The 19,301-nt window shown below is 52.7% G+C and overlaps 6 protein-coding genes across 6 annotated transcripts; 3 read left to right on the forward strand and 3 right to left on the reverse strand.

The window, feature by feature from the left end:
• Positions 1–2,716: 2,716 nt before the first annotated feature.
• KVR01_003137 (uncharacterized protein) lies at positions 2,717–3,756 on the forward strand (the record flags this gene model as incomplete). The annotated part of the gene is made up of 2 exons (XM_044782955.1): positions 2,717–2,829; positions 2,873–3,756. 2 exons carry the CDS (start codon positions 2,717–2,719, stop codon positions 3,354–3,356), a joined length of 597 nt encoding a protein of 198 aa, XP_044648152.1. The 3' UTR covers positions 3,357–3,756.
• Positions 3,757–5,357: 1,601 nt separating this feature from the next.
• KVR01_003278 (uncharacterized protein) lies at positions 5,358–6,052 on the reverse strand (the record flags this gene model as incomplete). The annotated part of the gene is given in 2 exon segments (XM_044788867.1): positions 5,358–5,364; positions 5,376–6,052. 2 exon segments carry the CDS (start codon positions 6,050–6,052, stop codon positions 5,358–5,360), a joined length of 684 nt encoding a protein of 227 aa, XP_044648293.1.
• Positions 6,053–8,105: 2,053 nt separating this feature from the next.
• Positions 8,106–9,004, forward strand: KVR01_002238 (uncharacterized protein; the record flags this gene model as incomplete). The annotated part of the gene is made up of 2 exons (XM_044785079.1): positions 8,106–8,459; positions 8,594–9,004. The coding sequence occupies 2 exons, from the start codon at positions 8,106–8,108 to the stop codon at positions 9,002–9,004; spliced, it is 765 nt and encodes a 254-aa protein (XP_044647253.1).
• Positions 9,005–9,770: 766 nt separating this feature from the next.
• Positions 9,771–11,036, reverse strand: KVR01_002401 (uncharacterized protein; the record flags this gene model as incomplete). Its single annotated transcript, XM_044783889.1, has 4 exons — positions 9,771–9,802; positions 9,881–10,235; positions 10,348–10,500; positions 10,605–11,036. The coding sequence occupies 4 exons, from the start codon at positions 11,034–11,036 to the stop codon at positions 9,771–9,773; spliced, it is 972 nt and encodes a 323-aa protein (XP_044647416.1).
• A 1,172-nt stretch (positions 11,037–12,208) lies between these two features.
• On the forward strand, positions 12,209–12,952 carry KVR01_003197 (Mg-dependent acid phosphatase; the record flags this gene model as incomplete). The annotated part of the gene is made up of 1 exon (XM_044790748.1): positions 12,209–12,952. The coding sequence occupies one exon, from the start codon at positions 12,209–12,211 to the stop codon at positions 12,950–12,952; it is 744 nt and encodes a 247-aa protein (XP_044648212.1).
• A 997-nt stretch (positions 12,953–13,949) lies between these two features.
• KVR01_003729 (uncharacterized protein) lies at positions 13,950–15,552 on the reverse strand (the record flags this gene model as incomplete). The annotated part of the gene is made up of 3 exons (XM_044786324.1): positions 13,950–14,711; positions 14,791–15,148; positions 15,179–15,552. The coding sequence occupies 3 exons, from the start codon at positions 15,550–15,552 to the stop codon at positions 13,950–13,952; spliced, it is 1,494 nt and encodes a 497-aa protein (XP_044648744.1).
• Between the last annotated feature and the right edge of the window lie 3,749 nt (positions 15,553–19,301).

Below are 19,301 nucleotides of genomic sequence, written 5' to 3' on the forward strand. Positions count from 1 at the left end.
ATTCTTCATAGCACTTGAGCACAACCTCCATCTTAGCCGGTGGTATGCGTTAGGGTACCCAAGATGCAGCACCGACAGGACGCGCTCCTACTTAAGCAACTTCTCACCAATGCCGAGGCGGTTTTATACTAGATATTTTATTTCTTATCATCTAAGAACCTTGGAATACAGAAGACCACTTCTCACTGCAGCGCATGTTCTGCTACAGTTACCCTCAAAAAGTCTCCCCACATTTACCATTTTACACCAAAACTCACTACTTTAAATAATTCCCTAATAATTCTATAACTAAAAAGTATTTTTAAAAATATTTTAAATAAATAGAGTTTTATAGTATATAAATTATATTTAAATTATTTTTAATAGTAATAAATTTCTATTATAATATAAGAAGTAAAAGTAGAAATAATTTTTAAAATTTAAAAACATAACTTATTAGGGGGTCTTATAGAAGGTTATAGGGCCTAAGCTTAAATTTTTTAAATTTAATCTTTATAAAAAAGCTTATAATTTTATAAAGTCTTAATTTTAAATTTTAAAAATTTAATATAATATATATCTTATAATTCTCTATTATATATATAAAGTTTATATTTATAATAAATTTTAGTAAGTTATTATAATAGGTTAAAAGTGGTGAGTTTTGGTGTAAAATGGTAAATGTGGGGAGACTTTTTGAGGGTAACTGTATGTGGCAGTCTAATCAAAGCGGGACTGTATTTCTGTCGTCTAATTGTTCGCAAGTGTCGCCTTCCCGTTGTGTCGTATCATACTCTAGTGGCAGCTGCTATTGCAGATGACTGTGACGAGAATCCTCGACGAGAACCCGACCATGCTCCTTCCCTGGTATTATGATCAACATTTGTCAGTGTCTTGGTGGGCAAAAGATGCCCGAAAGTTCATCCCGAGCGCCATTCTGAACCCAACAACAACAAAACACCCCCAGAAAAACGCCATCCTCACAAGGCGATCACTCCCCTTCAGATACTCTACCATCACGGTACCCAATGCGCCTCTTCGAACTCCAAACATGCAACCACAAACCTGCCCACCACTCTCCACACGCACCCACACCAACACCGTCCATGGCCCCATTTCCTTGCAAGCTGCTCCTTTCGCCCGTCCTCACACCTCAGCCATCTGCTACACAACGGCAGCGCTCAGAATCCACCCCGCCCTAGACTCTCGGCCTCGCACAGTTCACATCCCGGAAGATCCTCGAAATCGGAGTCTCCATCAGCAAAGGTCGCCCCCTTCAAGTGTTTCTGCCTGATCATGGCTATCTCAACGAAGACTCACCCAACACATTCCTATCTGCCGAGGAGAACACCAGCCACATCCATCCAGTATCACTTGCCGGAATTGCGGCCTCTGGTTGTTCTGTTTGGACCCTGGGCATCTGGATGCGAACTCACTACTCATCTTGTCCAGTCTTCAGCATGGTCCATCGTCCATCTTCCGTCGTCCGTCGTCCGTCGTCCGTCGTCCGTCGTCCGTCGTCCGTCGTCCGTCGTCCGTCGTCCCCATCGTGTTGTTTGTCGTCCACCGTCTTCCTGCGCCTCATGCTCTCTGCTGTCGCCTATTTCGATTATCATCAATTTGTTACTGCCACTGATAAACTTTGTACCGCTCTTTCGAGGCTCTTGGTAAGTAGTATGCATTCCATGTCGGTATCGACACTACAACGTCTGGGTCCATGTGTCATCCATTCAGCGAAGTATTGGAAAAATCCAACTCGAACACTCAACCCTCTCATGTGCCTGGGGGCCTATCGTGCCGGTTGTCCAACGCGAGCCCAGTATCCGTCAGCATGTCCGGCGTTCCGACAAAACAAGCAACACGCAAACCACATCTCCTCACACAATTGACACTTATCGCCGAAGCCGAAACTTCAGTCTCATTTGCGACACGTCGCCACCAAAACACGGGTTCCATACTACTCCCCCACCGGCATCACACGGTCGGCTATGCAAGTTCGTCGACTTTGCCTTAGAGGACTCCGAATCCACTTCCATGACTCCGACGAACATGACCCAGCCATAAGATCAGGTATTTCTGGGTCTTCCCAATTCGGCCTCTCAGAGTGGGTTCCGGGCGCTGCGAGCACCTGCGGCTGCCCCGGAAATCGAGCTGAGGGCGCACTTGCCCATCGAACATGGCAGTCTTAGCCCAGGGAAGGTGCAAGCCGGGGGATAGGACAACACAAACTTCATGCAGCCCGCCCAAATCTACCGTGGCTCTCCCTTTTGCTTGGGTGGTCGGCCGATCGCAGAGACGACGACCACGACGACCACGACTACGACCACGACCACAACCACGGGCAGTGCAATCACATTGAGCCGCCACGGCCTCAGCAAGCGCGGCCGCGAAGCACACAGCCCTATCGAGGGTGGTAGCAATGGGCACGACCACGAGGAACGCCAGAAGACCAACAGGAAGCGTCCTGTTGATGAAGGATGGTATGAAAAACGCGACCACGATGGGTATGGACCTGGGATACACAGCCCCAAGAGGCGTCGGGTTGACGGCAGAGATTACGGCGAGCGCATATCCGAGAAGCGTCGCCCTGATCCACACCCCCCTAGACCTGACACGCGCCCATTCATCAGTCACCAGTCAAACAACATTAGACTAGAGAAACACAGGGACGACAGGCCTTACTCTTCAGGCCACAAGTCTAAGAAGCACGGTCCCGAGAGACAGCATGCTGACAGCCATGGATACGGCAAGCACCCTGGCAGGCATGGGTACCACAACGACGACGACAAAAGCCTCCGAGGCCTTCTCGCACTGGGCGGGGCCGCTTGCGGTCCTCGCAACCATACCTAGGTAACCTTGGAGGAGTGGGTGACGCGGGTCGGCGCTGTGCGAGAGTGGGGGAGGGGGAGGGGAACGGCGCGGCGGAGGAGCCGGAGCAGCAGCACCAGCATGATGCTGTCTTGGGCGCTGCCTTCCGGGCGGCGGTCGACGCGGCGGTGACCGCTTCGTTGGCGGAGGTGACCGCGACGGCAGAGGCGGCGAAGGAGGCGGCGGTTGCGGTGGCGTTGGCCGCTGTGAATGAGGAGAAGGAGAAGGAGGAGGGGGAGGGCAAGAAGAAGGAGAAGGGGGAGGTGGAGGGCAAGAAGAAGGAGAAGGAGGCCGAGGAGGAGAAGAAGCGCGAGGAGAAGAGGCGCAAGGAGGAGGAGGAGCGGGAGAGGGAGAGGAAGAAGGAGCTCGATGACCTCAAAAAGGAGGTCAAGAACCTCAAGGAGGTCTTGGCCGGTGAGAAGGTCTATGACCTAATGCCGCCGATCAAGGATCAGGTTGAAGAAGGAGGGGTAAGATGGATGACAGAAAGAGAAACACCAAAGCTGTGAGGCTATGTGGAGTGGGGAACTTACTGTGAGAAGTATAAACCGGTGAAGACTGGGTGGGAATTGCCCCTAAGGATACTGTAATGGGGGGGGGGGGGAACTCAACAAACTAGAAAAACAGAGGCCCGAAAAGAATATGACAAAACTACAAGACAGGCAAACAACAAAACAAAACTTACTCCTTCTCGTCCTTCTTCTTCTTCGCGGCCCCCTGGGCCGCCTCCATCTCCCCCAACTTCTCACACCCCCGCGACACCGAGTCTGCTAGTGACTCGAGGTCGTCCTCCAGAGGTCAAGCACAGAGGTTGATTCTTCTGCCTTGCCCTTCATTTTTCTTAATTCTTCCTGGTTTTCACTTCGTCCCCTGGTCTGCTCAAGTGCGTTTGTTACCTCCCCCCTTTTCTTCGCCCTTTGCCCCTTTGCCATTTGTATATCCCGAGCGGGTTTGCCTTTGGTCTATCAGTTGATAGTATCGCGGACGTGAGCCGCGTGACCTACATTGGTCACGGCGAGCGAACAGGAAACGCTGGCAGGGCTCGGTTCGAAGAGACGTGTCGCGGCTGGTTCGTTCGTGGCAATCCGAGATGCCAGCGGTCTTTGGTATGCCCGGGTGTGCATGTGACCTGCAAATCCTGTTGCTGATCAGCATCGAGCAATCTTGACATGGCCAGGGTTGCCGTTCACTACACTCAGTATAGTAGTATAGTGTAGTAGGTGTAAATAAGCCCACTACACTCCATTACACTGAGGGTATTTTTAAGTCCACTACATTATACTAAGGCGCCTAGTGTGTGTAATGTAGTGGGTTTAAGTGTAAATAGGGGGGTAGGGGGAGGAGGGTGATAGAGGGAGAGAAAGGAAGGAAAGGGGAGAGAAAAGCTGACTAAGCGAGTAGATAAGATAAGATAAGATAAGAGGAGGAGAGGGAGGAGGAAAAAGATAACTTATTCACTTATTTATTCACTTATTTATTTACTTATTTATTTACTTATTTATTCACTTATTTACTTATTTATTTATTTATTTATTTATTTAATTATTTATTTATTTATTTATCTATTTATTTACTTATTTATTCACCTATTTATTTACTTATTTATTTACCTATTTATTTATATATTTATTTACCTATTTATTTATATATTTATTTATATATTTATTTATATATTTATTTATATACCCCCCTAACCCCCCTAATCCCCCCCCTTTAGCCCACCCCCCTATATTTTAACCTACTATACTATATATACTTATACTAAAGGTCTATATATTATACTATATTTACACTAAGGGTATTTTAAAGTCCACTACACTATACTGATGAGCTTAGTGCGTGTAGTGTAGTGAGCGGCAACCCTGGACATGGCCGGCAATGAGCTATCCCGCACACCCTTCCTGACGTGTCAACCTTTGACTTATAACACAACCGGCCTGTTCTTGAACACAACCTACCCTAGGGCAGGTACCTAGGTACCTAGTGTTGAGGGCAGTTCGTCACCAGTGGGCGCGCAGGGAAGCGGAGACAAGCTCAGCTCACTCTTTGCTGGACTTCCGCTGTAATTCATGGCTGAACTAGTATGTGTGCCCATCTTCTCTATCTACCTACGTATCTACCCTAGGGTAGATATCTTGTACCTAGGCGAGTGCCTATTTAAGTACACACAAGCATCCTGGTCCTGGATCATTATTTTCCAAATATACTACAGCGTGCTGGTATATGTTGTCTTTCCGAAACCTCACTTTCTCCGGGGTTCATGTTTCCCAATCCGCCTCACTCTTTCTACCTAGGTAGTCGCACGTGCTCCACATGATGTCGCTGCAAAGGCGAGTAGGCATGTGTGCACAGTTGTGGGCGTCACGATGCCCAAAAGTATTGAATGGAACTGTATTACCGCGCGATGAGAGTGCTCTATCATAAAAAGAGCCGCGAGCGAAACCTATCGTCTAAGTTATGAAACAGGATGCTGAGTAGAATGGCAAGGCTCTGAGACTGACGCAGCCTGATCATTCCCTTTTCCAGACAGTACCTTTGCCTTCAATGCCTCAGTCGCCAGTGTTTGCACATCATCCTGAAGTTCCCGGATCCTCGATAAATGCCCCGAATTGATGTCGTTCAATTTGTTCATTGCCTTCAGCTGTGTCATTATAGTCTTGTAGCTGTCCTGCTGGGCCAACCGCTGTTCATCCAAACGCCCTTCTATGTGGTTCGTCTTTTCTTCCAAACTCCTGTTCTCTTTCTCCAGCCTTTCCTTGTCTTTTGCCCATTGGCTCTTCTCTTCCTCCAGGCTGCTCTTCTGCTCTTCTAGGTTCCTCTTCTGCTCTTCTAAGTTCCTCTTCTGTTCTTTTAGACTTTGGTTCTTATCTTTCATGGCCTGAAGCTGGTCCCCGATGGTATCTTGTGTTCCGTCAGTAGGGGTTATGCTCGCACCGGTGAGATTGGCTTGTTTGGATGACTTTGGCGCTCCAACGCGCTGTAGTTCAGAGACAGCCCTCTCAAGTGACTGCAGCTTTGCGGCTAGCTCTGCTGTGCACTGCTCGCCTGGCTGCTCAGGGCTGAGCGGGAGGCCCTTTGTTGCGGGCTCCTGGGGGCCATCGCGCTTCGGAGTTGCGGTCGTGGTCACGCCGTTGGAATACGGTGGGGGCGGGCTCGACTTGTTCTTTCGCGGCCGATGGCCAGCCGTGCTTTGGTTTGCGCCCATTGGGACAGGTATTTGGATTTGACGAAATGATACAGGTATATTGAAGCGCATGTCAAGGGACAAGATAGCTGGTGGAAATAGAAAGGGGCTAATGACAAGAGAGCCATTTGGGACCAGCAGACACTCTGCTTATAAGCATTCTGAAGCCCATAGGCTAAGGCTTAGCCCAGCTACATCGCTGCACGGTACCATGGCTAAACAACACCATTCCTTATGTCGGCCAACTAGGTACTGGGGCCGGTCGAGACCGGCCATAGCCAGACCCGTCATGAGACATCATTTGGTGTTCTGCGGGTGGGCGCTAAGGATCCCGAGGTCTACGAGCTCTACTAGTTCCCAGCAGCTGCTCAGTGGGCACTCGAGGCGACGGGAAAGTCATTACCGGTAGCTCCAGCTCCCTGCCAAACAAACAGAGTGATGAGAGCCGGTCCCAAATGTTCATGGAATATCTTAGAAGTATATTCCACGTCAGAGACTGTTCTGGTCTCAGCCACTTGACTGCCTCCCCGGTTCGCCGTGGCAGATTAGCCCTTGGGCTACTTGTGTCAAAGATTCTAGTCGACTGCGCTGTCGTGAACCGTATTTTATAGCCTCGTCTGTGCGGCGCAAGGCCGAGACCACGTGCCTACTACTTTTGTTTCTTAGACCGCGGCTGGTACGGCTGTACATTTTCAGTTTTTCAAGATTAAGGATTCACACTAACAAAGTTAAGAAGCATATAAATATAAATCTAGCACCGTTGCACTAACTTTAATTTATATTACTAGTTTATTAAAGTTAAAATAAAAATATATTAGTTAGATATATATTTATTTTATTAAACTTATAATAAATATTTTATTATATATTTTTATAAAATTTATATATATTTAATATTATAATTTTTAATTTAATTAATAAAGTTTTAATAAATAAAGAATAATATTAAATAAAAATAGGATTAATATTATAATTACTTTAATTAAAATAATTTAATTAAATAAAATAAAAATAAATAATTTATAAATATAATAAAAAGTTAAAATATATAAAACTTAATTATATAAATTTTAAAATTTATTAAATTTATTATATAAAACTTTATAAAGTAATTATAAATATATTATTAAACTTATATAATATTAGGAAGGAATAATTAAATTAAGTAGAAATATTTTTAAAAGCTAATTTTTAATAATTAATATAAAAGCTTTCTCCACCTTAATATATTAATATAATCTACTAGTTAGAGTAACTTAGAACCTACTATTTCTACTTTTATAAAGGTTATATATAGATAGATAATATACCTACTTATAACTCTCTCCCCCTCTCTTTCTCTCTAACTTAAAATTAGAATCTAATAACTACTATATACCTTTAAATAAACAACTAATTAAAACTAAAACTTTATTAAGTTAAATAATAAATAAACCCTCCTCTTTATTAATAACTTCTTATTTAAATCTTTAAAATCTCCTCTCTCTTTATAAAACTATTAAGTTAATATACTTATATAACTTAAAGCTATTATTTAAAATTAAAGTTACTATTAAAAACTTATAAAACTATCTTTTATTAAACTAAACAAACTATAAGCCTTTATAACTTAAAAATTATTAATTGAAATTAAAGAAATAATATAGAATAGAACTTTAGAGTTAGAGTAAGGAGTTACCTACTACTAAGATCTAAGAATACCCTTATTATTCGAGCTTAAGGTCTTTACCTTAGGTAAATAGGGGCCTCGTGTAGTGCCAGGAAGGAACGATTGGGTTAGGTAGGGGTGTTTTTAAGAAGGCTAATTCTTAACGATTAGTATGAGGACTTTCTTCCCCCCAACACATCAATACAATCTACCAGTTGGGCTGGCCCCAAATCCATCATTTCTCCTCTCACCTGTCGGGGTTAAGTGTCTTCTCATTCCGTACGCTGACCATCGGCTGTGTTGCCTATTGGCCCGTCTGTCACGTCACGTCCTGCCGCCAACATAACTCGGAGATGCCCTGACCGCTCTATTCTCCCAGAAACCATCAGACACACTCAAAAAAGTCATCATCCCCAGTCACCCACCATGGCTCAGTTCTACAGCGATATCGACGACGAGATAGGCCAATTCTTTTTGCAGGCATCTGCCACCAGGGCAGAATGTGACAACCTGGCCCGCACGAGGTTCGGAGGGCCGGTCGAACCTGTTTCAGTCCAAGGGGCGACCAGCTATACTGTGGTGGTTGGGCCAAACCATGACAAAATTGTCCAGTTCCGAGGTATGGATGCCCAGCTAGATATGAGAATGTTGGACCTGGCTAGACAGGTTCACGGAGACGTGGTGCCTGCAGGTGCTGCCCTGGGCCACATTGGCGACGACGCACAACGGCAGCTCGCGATATACGAGATGGACAGACTCCCGGGGGATAACTACGCCATGGTGCGCACCTCTCTGGCGGAGGAGCCCCAGAGCCAGTTGGCTGCCATACACAGCCTGGCGAGGTTCGTCGCAGCTGTATATTGACGTCTCCGCCCCGGGTCCGCTGACATTATGAAACAAGCTTCTTTTCGCAGGCCTGGCGCAAGCCGGTGGCTCCAACCCGGTATGCTCTTTCAACCGTTGCTACCGAGTTGTCTACCAGGCTCGACGACGTCTCATCCTCCGGTGTTCTCACCGCTCGCTTTGGGCCAGCCTTTGACGAAGTGAGAGAGCAACTGCCGGCCCTCGCTTCCGGGGATTTTCCAATGGCGCTCACCCATAGCGATCTCAACGAGCTGAACATCCTCGTCGACGGCGGCAGCGGCATTATCACGGGAATCGTCGATTGGAACGATGCTGGCATTCAGCCCTTCGGTCTCACCCTGTATGCGCTGGAAAAGTTCATTGGCAGTATGGGCCGTGACGGATGGGTGTACCTCGATAATGCTGATGCGCTTGGAAGGCGTTCGCCCACCACGCTGGGCAGGTATCCCAGTCACAGATGAGGGGTATTCAGATTGCGAGAAAGGCGGGATACTTCCTCCGATACGGCACGTTCTACAGAAACGGGCAGAAGGGAGTTGTGGGGATTGAGTATATGACTATTGAGAAGAGACGTCTGTATCTTGAGGCAGTCCTTTAATAAATACTTGCTTACCCAAGTACCCGGGACCCCGGGCGGACCGGTCCGTCGTCCGGTAATAACATGCGGCTGTGGGCAAGTGCCGGGGTTGAGCTGCAGGGCCCCAGTTAAAACGGCTATGCTGGGCTGGGGGATCACCAGACATGACCGCGTCGGAGAAGAGCACTTGCATGGCCGACATGAGAATCAGTGGTGCCGATCTCGAACTAATTGCATCCACTGACATTTGTAAGCAATAATTATCAGTACCGATTGATAGCATTGCAGTGATCAAGAAGCAGAAAGAGCTACTCGGACTCTTGAGGGTGAACAGAGCTTGACAAGTCGCCTGCCTGTCACACTACATACCCGGCTGTCATTTCACACACAAATGTTCCATTTCATCATGAGAGCTTCATCGCACAGTGCTTGAGAAGATTGATAAATATCCTCTGCGTACATGGCAGCCCAGATTGAATCGTACAAGCCGCCAGACAATCGACGCTGCAGCCCCGGCTACAATTTTATGGCCTCGCAAGTGGGCGCATACTAACAAACAATTCAAGCCCTCGAGTGCTCCGCTTTCAACCTTTATTATCGACTCAATATTCCTGGACCGTCATAAACTCACTCATCTCAACCGCATCACATCACGACAAGAAAGTAGGAGGCAAGTCAGGCCCTAAATAAACACCCGTCAGCACACAACGAACCAACTCCACACCAGGGAAAAAAAAGAGAGAGAGAAGCAGCAACTCACCCCAGACATGCAACCCATCAGGGCTCGCCTTGGTCCGCTGCGTGGGGTACCTGCGGTCCAGCAGGTCCCCGTCGACGTAGTGCTCGAGGATGAAGCGGCTGGGGTCGAACCAGTAGTCGAAGATCTGGCTGCCCATGATGTGGCGCCCGACGCCCCAGCAGTTCTCGTAGCCCTTGTGGCGCAGCCAGTCGTGGCCCAGGACCTGGGCGTCAAAGTCGTGCGTCTCGAACGACGAGTGGTGCACGTGGCACCTGGGCCCCTCGAAGAAGAAGAAGCAGTGGTGGTCGACCTTCTCGTCGCCGCGGTCCAGGCGGAAGAAGACGGCGTTGTCCTCGTTGTTGTCGTCGTAGACGAGCTGTGTGCGTGCGGGGGGTTTTGTCAGCTTGTCAGCTTGGGGTGGTAGTGGGAGTTGCCGGGGGGGGGGGGGTTAAGGGGTGGTGGGTTGTGGGACTCATGAATTGTCTTACCTCGCTTGGGTAGAAGTTGAAGTATTTTGAGTAGAACTCGTAGCACTTCTTAAAGTTGGTCACACACATGCCATAGTGGCCCAGCTTGTGCACGGGTGTCGGGCGCTTCTCGAAGCGCTGGAACTGGTTGGTCTCGCGGTTCTGCTTCTCGGGCTGGCCGTCGTGGGCAAATTTGCCCATTTCGTCAGCTTATGCACCCGTCATCACTCCTCCAGGTAAGCTGGCCGCGGTGAGGGGGGGGGGGCAAGCAGACTCACAAAGTTGAGCTTCAGATCCGGGAACTTGGGGTCCAGCTCCGCGACCTTCTCCTGGCCGTGGACGAGGTGCATGGGGAAGCCATCGACGGGGTCGTAGAAGGTGACGCACTTGCCGCCGCCGGGGGCATCGGTCAGCTCGTAGACGTCGGTGGGCCTCGCCTCGGGCGGCAGGACCTTGGCGGCCCTCTCCAGCTCCTCGAGGGTCTCGACGGCGAAGGCGGCGCCGGCGAACTCGGTCTTTGTGGAGGCCTCGACGCACAGCACAAAGGGCTCGGGCCCGTAGCCGCGGTAGTAAGTCCTCGGGCCGGCGCGGGCGGTCTCGAAGAAGCCGAAGTCGTCCATGAAGAAGCGGGCGGCGTCGACCTCGGCCGTGCTGTACTTGTAGTAGACGTGTGCGATGTGGTGCAGCCTGATCTTGTCTGTGTCTGCCATGTTGGGCGGGTTGTTGTGGTGTGCTTGGTCTGAGTATTGATGTGGTGGCTGTCCTGGCTGGGAGTAGGTCAGTAGTTAAGACACAAGCTCGACGATGAGATAGATTGACAGGTTGGTAGGGTGTAAGTCAAATTGGCCGACAGGGTAGGTTATCAGATGAAATGACCAGTCATGGGGATAAAGTCTTATACCAAACCACCAATTCCGTAATTCCGTAATGGATCGTGGACGGGGGAGAGGAAGAGTGGTAGCGAAGGCACAGCATCGGCGGCTATATGTGTGCGACGAGGCGAGACGAGACGAGGAGGACCCCTTTGTTCGTGACGTCTTGACCCATTTTACCAGGGCGATGCTAGTGCTGTCCATTTGCTGACCACAAGGACCCCCCCTCCCCGCGGGGTTCAGTGGTGGGGAAGCTCCATCGTGTCGGATCTATGCGTGCATGCGCCGGGTGGGAGCTGCTGTGCCACAGCAGGTGTGGGCAGTGGGCTTGGATGTCGTGCGGCAGTTGTGTATCAGCCGAGCATTCCTGTCAGCTTGGGGGGAAACATTTTGGCGATGGTGCATTATTAGTCAGTCAGTGAAACTGCAATGATAGACAGACCAGCATTGAGACAACTGTTCACTTGAACAACTGTACGTTGAAAATCAGGTTCCAAAGCCGACTTTATTCCGATGAATTGGAATTAGTGCCTGGTGCCTGTTCCAAGGGGGCTGAGCCGGATATCCGTAGCTCCCAGCTACATATTGGGTGTTAACAAATGCGTGCAAGCAGAGGGAGATAGATGCAGGAAGCTATGGATTAGAGCTCGTTAGGGGGGTCAGGGAACAGGGGTGAGAGCCGACGTGCTCTTATCGCACTCCGATAAGAGACTGACCGACATCATCGTCTCCTTCCGAGGGGCAAATCAAGGTACCAAAAGACTTCCTTCCTTCCTCCTCACCAACCCTCCACCTCAGCCGCAACCGTTGAGAGCAGCAGCAGCCCTATCCCCGCCAGATCCGAGCTATCCTGGCCCGCCCATAAACTCGACCAAGTACTACATCCTCACGGCCACACTCGAGACGCACCAAACCTAATCGCAGCTCCCAAGCCGGACCCTACTTCTGCCCCCCGCCCCGACCCGTCCACCACACACACACACCTCCGACCCAGGACGGACAACGACACAATGCCCAAGAAACTAGCAAAGTCCTCCACCTTCAACACAACCTCCTCCTCGACCTCCGACCTCTCCTCCACCACCTCCCCGGCCCTCCCGCCCAACCTGCCCCCGATCCTGACCGACGGCGGGCCCCTCCCCAAGCTGATCGTCTTCGACCTCGACTACACCCTCTGGCCCTTCTGGGTCGACACCCACGTGACGGGGAGCACCCTCAAGGCCGTCCCGGGGTCCAACAACACCCTCGTCGCGGACAAGGTGGGCGAGCACTACGCCTTCTACGCCGACGTCCCGGCCGTCCTGCACGCCCTGCCCCTCCTGGGGGTCCGCGCCGCCGTCGCGAGCCGCACGTGCGCGCCCGACCTGGCGCGCGAGATGCTCAAGCTGCTGTACGTGCACCCCCCACCGGCGCCACAGCAGGACGACTACGGCACCGGCAGCGGCGGCAAGAAAAAGGGCAGCGGCGGCGCCGCCGACAAGCCGCGCAGGGCCCTCGACCTCTTCGACGCCGGGCTCGAGGTCTACCCGTCCTCCAAGCTGCGCCACATGGAGGCCCTGCACCGGCGCACGGGCCTGCCCTACGCCGAGTTCCTCTTCTTCGACGACGAGGTCCGCAACCGCGAGACCGAGAGCCTGGGCGTCACCATGTGCCTCGTGCGCGACGGCGTCTCGTGGGCCGAGGTCGCGCGGGGCGTTGCCGAGTGGCGGCGGCGGAGGGCTGTTTCTGCGCTGGCCGAGGGGCCGGGTGAGTAGTAAGTGACGGACGGGGGTCGGCCGGTGAAGCTGAGCCGAGGCCTGTTGTGACTAAGGGACTCTCGGGGATCGGGGGTGGTTGGTCGGTATACACATTCGGTGGTTCGGGACCTACATACTTGCCCGCCGCCGCATCTGTTGAGATTAAGGGTGGGGGCGTCGGGTTGGGTCTGGCGGTTCCGAATCACTACCGATTGCCGCGGCGACCAAGAGAACGGCGGCCTGCCCGGCAGCCCCGGAAGCTCCGGCCCCATTGTGCTTGGCAAGCTCCTTGTAAGGGACGGTGCGGCCGGGTCGCAATATCCCATCGGGGCCCAAGAGACCGCAGACGATGACGGGAACAACCAGTCTAGAGCAGACATTGTTTGAAGGCGCCCGGGGCGTCGCCGGCACACGGTCTTTGGTTGGTGCTGGATGGGGGTTGGCTTGTTTACCACATCAGCCCACCAAGGACCAGGATGGCCTCATTGAACATGCTACACCAAAGCGTGCATGAGCAGATTAGACAGAAGAACATAGAAACTAGAGGCAAAGCATACACATACACGCAGCAAGAAACAGAATAGAAATAATTATATCTTCCAGCCCACTCGCTCACTTACCGGCGCCTCGTGCCATCCATCCGCCCAAGGAGACCGACGTGTATTAATTACTACCGACAAGTAACGGCTTTCCACTTCCACCCTGCGCACAAGGCGCATGCAATCTTTCTACCCCCGCCCCCCAGGCTACATAGGCCGGGACGATATCCAAGAACATCCATCATATACATGTCCAAGGCAAAATCCCACCTACGTACGTTCTATTGGTATCCAAAAAAGAGAAAAAAAAATATCCCCCACCGAAATCGAACCTGGTCTGTATATCCAGAGTTAGGATCTCGTCTAATAACTCCGCCCGTCACGGACGGACGGCTGAATGATGCGCGCCCTCCTCTCACCCCCCCCCCCCATCCCCCAACGTCCTTCTTTCCCCCCTAACCCCATCACAGCTCAACTCATGAGGCCACAACAGGCGTCCCGTTGGGCACGGCCGCCTCCCCGTTGGGCTTCTTCTCATCATCCAGCGACAGCTGCTGCGCCGCGCCGACGAGCGGCGAGCCCAGGGGCGTCTTGAACTCCTCGTCGGCAGGGCTCGCGGGGTCTGCCCCCGCTGTCGTGGGCGACGTGGCCGCGGCCGGCGGGGCGAGAGTAGCGGGTGCTGCTGCTGCAGTCGCGGGCTCCTTCTCCTCCTCCGCGGCCGGGGCCGCGGCTGGGGCTGCTGGCTCCGTAGGCGCATCCTTCGCCTCACTGCTGCCCGCGCCGTTCACCACAGCGGGAGCAGCAGCCTCGCCCTCGCCCTGGGGCTGCGCCTCCGCCGCCGCCTCGCCCGCGGGGAACGCAACGGGGATGGTGCACACCCTGACACACCGCTCCTTCTTGTCGACGCTGCCGACGGCGACGCACTCGAGCCTCCTCCCGCCGTCGATTGGCCGCCAGTACGCGGGGCCCTTGGGGAATGCCGGGCTGGCCTTTGCCGCGGCGTCGCCCTCCCAGTCTGCGGCGTCCCGGATCACCGGGTCCAGGTTGGGCATGTCGCCCCAGGCGAAGTCGAGGGTGCCGCCGTACTTGCGGGGGATGTTGGCCGGGTCGATGTAGGACGACAGCACGGGGAGGACCTCGTGGTGGCCCAGGATGAAGATCTTGGAGACGGTCACCGGGTCGAACCAGCGCTTGACCCAGGCCCAGACCGTGGAGAAGAAGGCCGGGGCGCCGATGATCTGGGTTTGGTGGTGGTCAGTGGATAGTTCTGGTCGCAGGGGAAAAGGAAAAGGGAACAAGGAAACAAGAACCACTCACGAATATCCGGTCCAGGGTCTCGGGGTAGTGGGCGGTGGCCAGCTGGCTGGCGGCCTGCATGTGGCCCTTGAGGTTCCAGAACTGCTTGAGGCTGACGCCGCCGACGTCGACGATGTTGGTGGACAGGGTGATTGGGGTGGCCGGGTGCTCGCGGTCGGTGAGCTGGGTGCACAGGGGCTGGGCGAAGCGGGTGAGGTTCTCGTAGAGCGCAAAGAGGCGGATCAGCTTGGGCGGGGTGTGCATGGAGGCGGGCGGGGCGGCGGCCTTGGAGTAGGTCTTGTCGACGGACTTCTCGTAGGCGGAGATGGTCTTCGAGTCGAGGTGGCGGATCTCGAAGAGGTAGAGGGGGATGCCGCGCCTGTCCCTCCGCCCCGTCCACTGCGGGTACAGCCGCCTGCTCTGCTCGTAGGCCTCGACGTCGATGGTGTCGTACAGCACGTCGAGCTGGATGGCGCGGCGCCACTCGTCCGTGTCCTTGAACTGGGCGTAGGCGTCGGGGACGACCCACTTGCGGGCGCGCAGGAAGCGCAGCAGCGTGGGGTCGTCGTGCGACGGCGACGGCGGGCCCGGCGTGTACAGGCCCTTGTCGCCGAGGTAGGCCTTGAACCTCTTCAGGGCGTCCTCCTCGTCGGCCGTCAGGTGGCCCAGGTGGCCGTGCGGGTAGCCGTTCTCGAGCAGCGCCCGCTCCCTCTTGGACGAGGCGCGCGAGGCGTTGGACCGCACCTTTGTGGCCGGGCCGGCCGTGGTTGCGCTGGGCGACATTGGATGGACGTGCTGGGACCCTGCGCCTTGGGTTATTGGCTGTCTATCGATCGCTGCTGCTGCTGCTACGCTGCGCTGCGCTGCGCTGTGGGATCGGCGCTTAGAGTTTGAGGCTGCTGCCGAGCTGGCCGAATCAGAACTGGAGGGAGCGAGGGTGGCAGGCAGGGAAGGGAGAAGCTGTGAGAAGAGGCTGCTGGTTTTTTGGGGTCAGCAAGCAACAGAGAAATGCAACAAATGACAACGACAGGAACGACGGCTAGAGTAAAAGATGGGTGACAAACAACAATAATAAGCCGCAGGATCAGATCCGGCTAATCCATCCGTCCATCATCTCGCAGGCACATGTTGGCGCCGAACCCAACCGCCCAACACCCGCCCAGGCCCCACACCGGCGGGCTCGGAGCTGACTGCCAGCCCGTAGGTGTGGGTATTTTCTGGTGGGCATTTGCAACAGCTGCATGTCGCGCCTTGCCCGTGTTGGGCATAGAGTCGATCCTTGTTCCTGCGCCGGCAGGACGGCCCTCCTGCTGAGTCCCGAGTCCCGACCCCACAGTCTGTCACGAGCAGACGACTCGGGCACGTACCACAGTACAGCAAGCAGCAAGGGGCAGGCACACACACGGCCCAGCACCCACGAGACCCTCACCTCCCCTCCAATGACGTCAGCCAGGGTCCGCGACTCGGGCTCAAATCCGAACTAGCCACCGAGCACTGAGGCTAGTCGGCAGGGGGAGGAGTAGTAGTCAAGTAGTGTAATTGTCACAAGCAACTCGTAGTAGTATTCCCGAGATCTAGATCTGACCCGTCCGGGACCGTTCCTATGCCCTAGCTTTTGAAGTCCTTACAAAGCCCCCGAGCACGTCCTCGCCTGCATATGCAGTTCCCTCCAGTGGCCCCGTCCCATCTCATCCTAGGACCCTGCATCACTCCAGAACTGTAGTCCTGTGCGCTATCCCAACCCGTTCATACGCCCTCGGAGTAACCTTGGAATGCTCCCTGGATGCTCGGATCACAGTTCATATATGACAGAGCAGCCTTGTTACCATGCTGGTTTGAATGATCGCTCACTGGCAACGACGAGTTTCCAGTGGTGTCCAACGTTGGACATCACTCATGCACCGTGGCCGTACTGTCCCAGCGTAGACAAATGCACATCCCATATTATTTGAATCACCAGAAGTACCTAAGTCTCGAGCTCGTTGGCCGCCGAGATAAGGCACAGTCATCTCCGCCCCCTTCAAGCACCAACAACCTCTGGCCCGACCAACCGCCACCTGTCACACCTCTTGGCACCCTCCTCGAATGAAAGCCACAGACCGCAGCGGCACCGCATGCGAGGGTGCCCAACTCAGCCAGGCTGCGGTAGCCATAATCAGCCGGGGATGGGCATCACCCCTCATCTTGTCGTCCCCGGCCCCGAGGGAGTCGCCTCGCCTCTCTGCCAAAATCCCAAATCGCAGCCATTTTTATAGACAGTGTAGTTAAGCCATGCCGAGCAAGAAACAGAACCACTTCTACGCCATCAGCCGCGGCCGCTGCTGCCCGTCCGTCATGCCATCCTGGTAAGACCCCTGCCCAGGTGATATCTGAAGGCAAGTGTGGGAGTGGGTCCGACAAAGGCCGGGTGCATTGTGCTAATAATGGCACGAAATAAATAAATAGGCACGACGCATCACCCATGGTCACCGGGTACCCGGCGGCCGAGCACAAAGGGTTCAGCACGTTCCAAGCGGCGAGGGCGTGGCTGTCGCAAAAGGGCCACGACACCTTCCACTTCTGCCAGGGGCCCCGGGACGGCGACTAGTCGGCGTCGGAGGGGCACGGCGGCCGCCCGGCGGATGGTGCCATAACTGAGGACTACAGGTAAGTATTGCCCGTGGGATCATCCTGAGGCTTGTTGGCGGTCTGTCCGTCCCGGGCTGATAACTTGATATCGACCACAGCGAGGCTGCCTCATACGTCAAGGGCTGCAGGAACTCCAGCGCTTGGGCAAGGGCGTTGATGTGGGGGAGACGGGGTTGTCGGATGGAGAAGAAGGCAGGGTTGTTGCTGGTATGGCCAATTTGTTAGCGTACCGTACTGGTAAATAGGGGGGATCCGCAAGTGTGGTGGCCCTCTGTAAGCGTTATGCATACCGTAAGAGTTGCGCCTACCGTAAGAGTTAACCCCTTCTGTAAGAGTTAGAGGATTAAGGTGTGAAAGTTATGTGAGAAGATTTTAGTGATCTAAAGGTTGCTCTACTTGCTTAGGTGTGGAGGATGGCTGAGAAGGATTCTTTTTATAGTGTGATTTTGAGGTTTTTCGTTCTCTAAGTTACTTAGGTGTTTCGTCTTTATCTTCCTCTTTATCTTCCTTTTCGTCTCTCTTCCTCTTCGTGGCTGCCTCTTCGTGGCTGCCTCTTCGTGGCTACCTTTTCGTGGCTGCCTCTTCGTGGCTGCCTCTTTGTGGCTGCCTCTTCGTAGGTACCTACCTGGTACATACTTCCCCCTCTAAAAAGTCCTTACGTGACTTTTACACCTTAATTCTCTAACTCTTGTGGAAGGGGTTAACTCTTGTGGTGGGTGTAACTCTTGCGGTAGGCGTAAGTCTTGAAAACAAGGTAAGCCTTGCGGGCCCCCGTAACTCTTGCGGGCTGCCTGCAGGCCCTGGTATGGTAGAATCAGGATAGAGGTGGAGGTGAGGAATTACATTAGTACCTAGGTAGCAATAGAGACCTGGGTGGTGATTTGAGCGGAAGAGGGCCATCTAGTGGGATTACGACTGGCAATCTGTTCAATGATATCGAGCAGGGCGCTGCATGGGCTTTTTCAGAAACAACAGACATGATCGATCATATTATCATCTCTGTTTAATTATAACTATATAAGTTTAAATAAAATAATAATATTTTACTAAGTTTGTTTTAATAAAACTTCTTTTAAATTATAATTATATTATGTGCTTAAAGATTATTAAGATAATATTTAAAGGTAATTACTATTTAATTATAATTCTTCTTTAAAATATAGTATTATAACTACTATATATAGATGCCACTTTAGGATATAGTTAAATAGTAATATAGTCGGCTGCTTCCGACAAGACGCGATGTAAGTACCTAGGTAGTCGGCGGGTGACTCGAGAGCAACACGTTTTGACTGCCTTCCTATGGGTCGAGGGCCCAGTGTCTCCTTGCGACCTCTGGCTAACAGCCATCCCTGCTGACTGTCCTTAACATGGCAACCGTACCGACGGTCTCATTCCCCGGGCATATGGACCCAGCATCCACAAGCTCGACTGTAAGAAAGCTGGTGTGACATGCCTGCCGGACACGTTGATCAGCCAGAGCATTCTCCAGATATCCCCAGTCATCGAGACCGAGGAGTCCTTGGACGATGCATTTGCCAGGAGCCTCGACGCTCGTCTGATGGAGCAGCACCGCTCACGCGCTTGACGTCCTGCGGCTCCTTGTGGGGTTCACCCCTCCCAAAATGCTGCTCGTCATCCACGGCCTCATTTCCATAGATTTTAAGACCTCCCGCACGGTGCTAAAGCAGCTCGTCGAGATTACTCGCGACCAGAGTTCAAGGATTGTACTCAGCCTTTTTCTTTTTCTTTTTTTTTTTTGGTTGGGTTATGATCAGTACCATGGCCCCTATTGCTTGGAGGCAAGACGTCGATGCGTAAGCGACGTGGTGCCGTAGTGCAGGATCGTCCTCGGAGGTCGCTCACGGGAGTTCAAGTTGTCTCCTCGGGCGACCTGAGGATCC

The sequence above is a fragment of the Diaporthe batatas genome (genome assembly GCF_019321695.1).
Source record: "Diaporthe batatas strain CRI 302-4 chromosome Unknown Contig00003, whole genome shotgun sequence".
NCBI lineage: Eukaryota > Fungi > Ascomycota > Sordariomycetes > Diaporthales > Diaporthaceae > Diaporthe > Diaporthe batatas.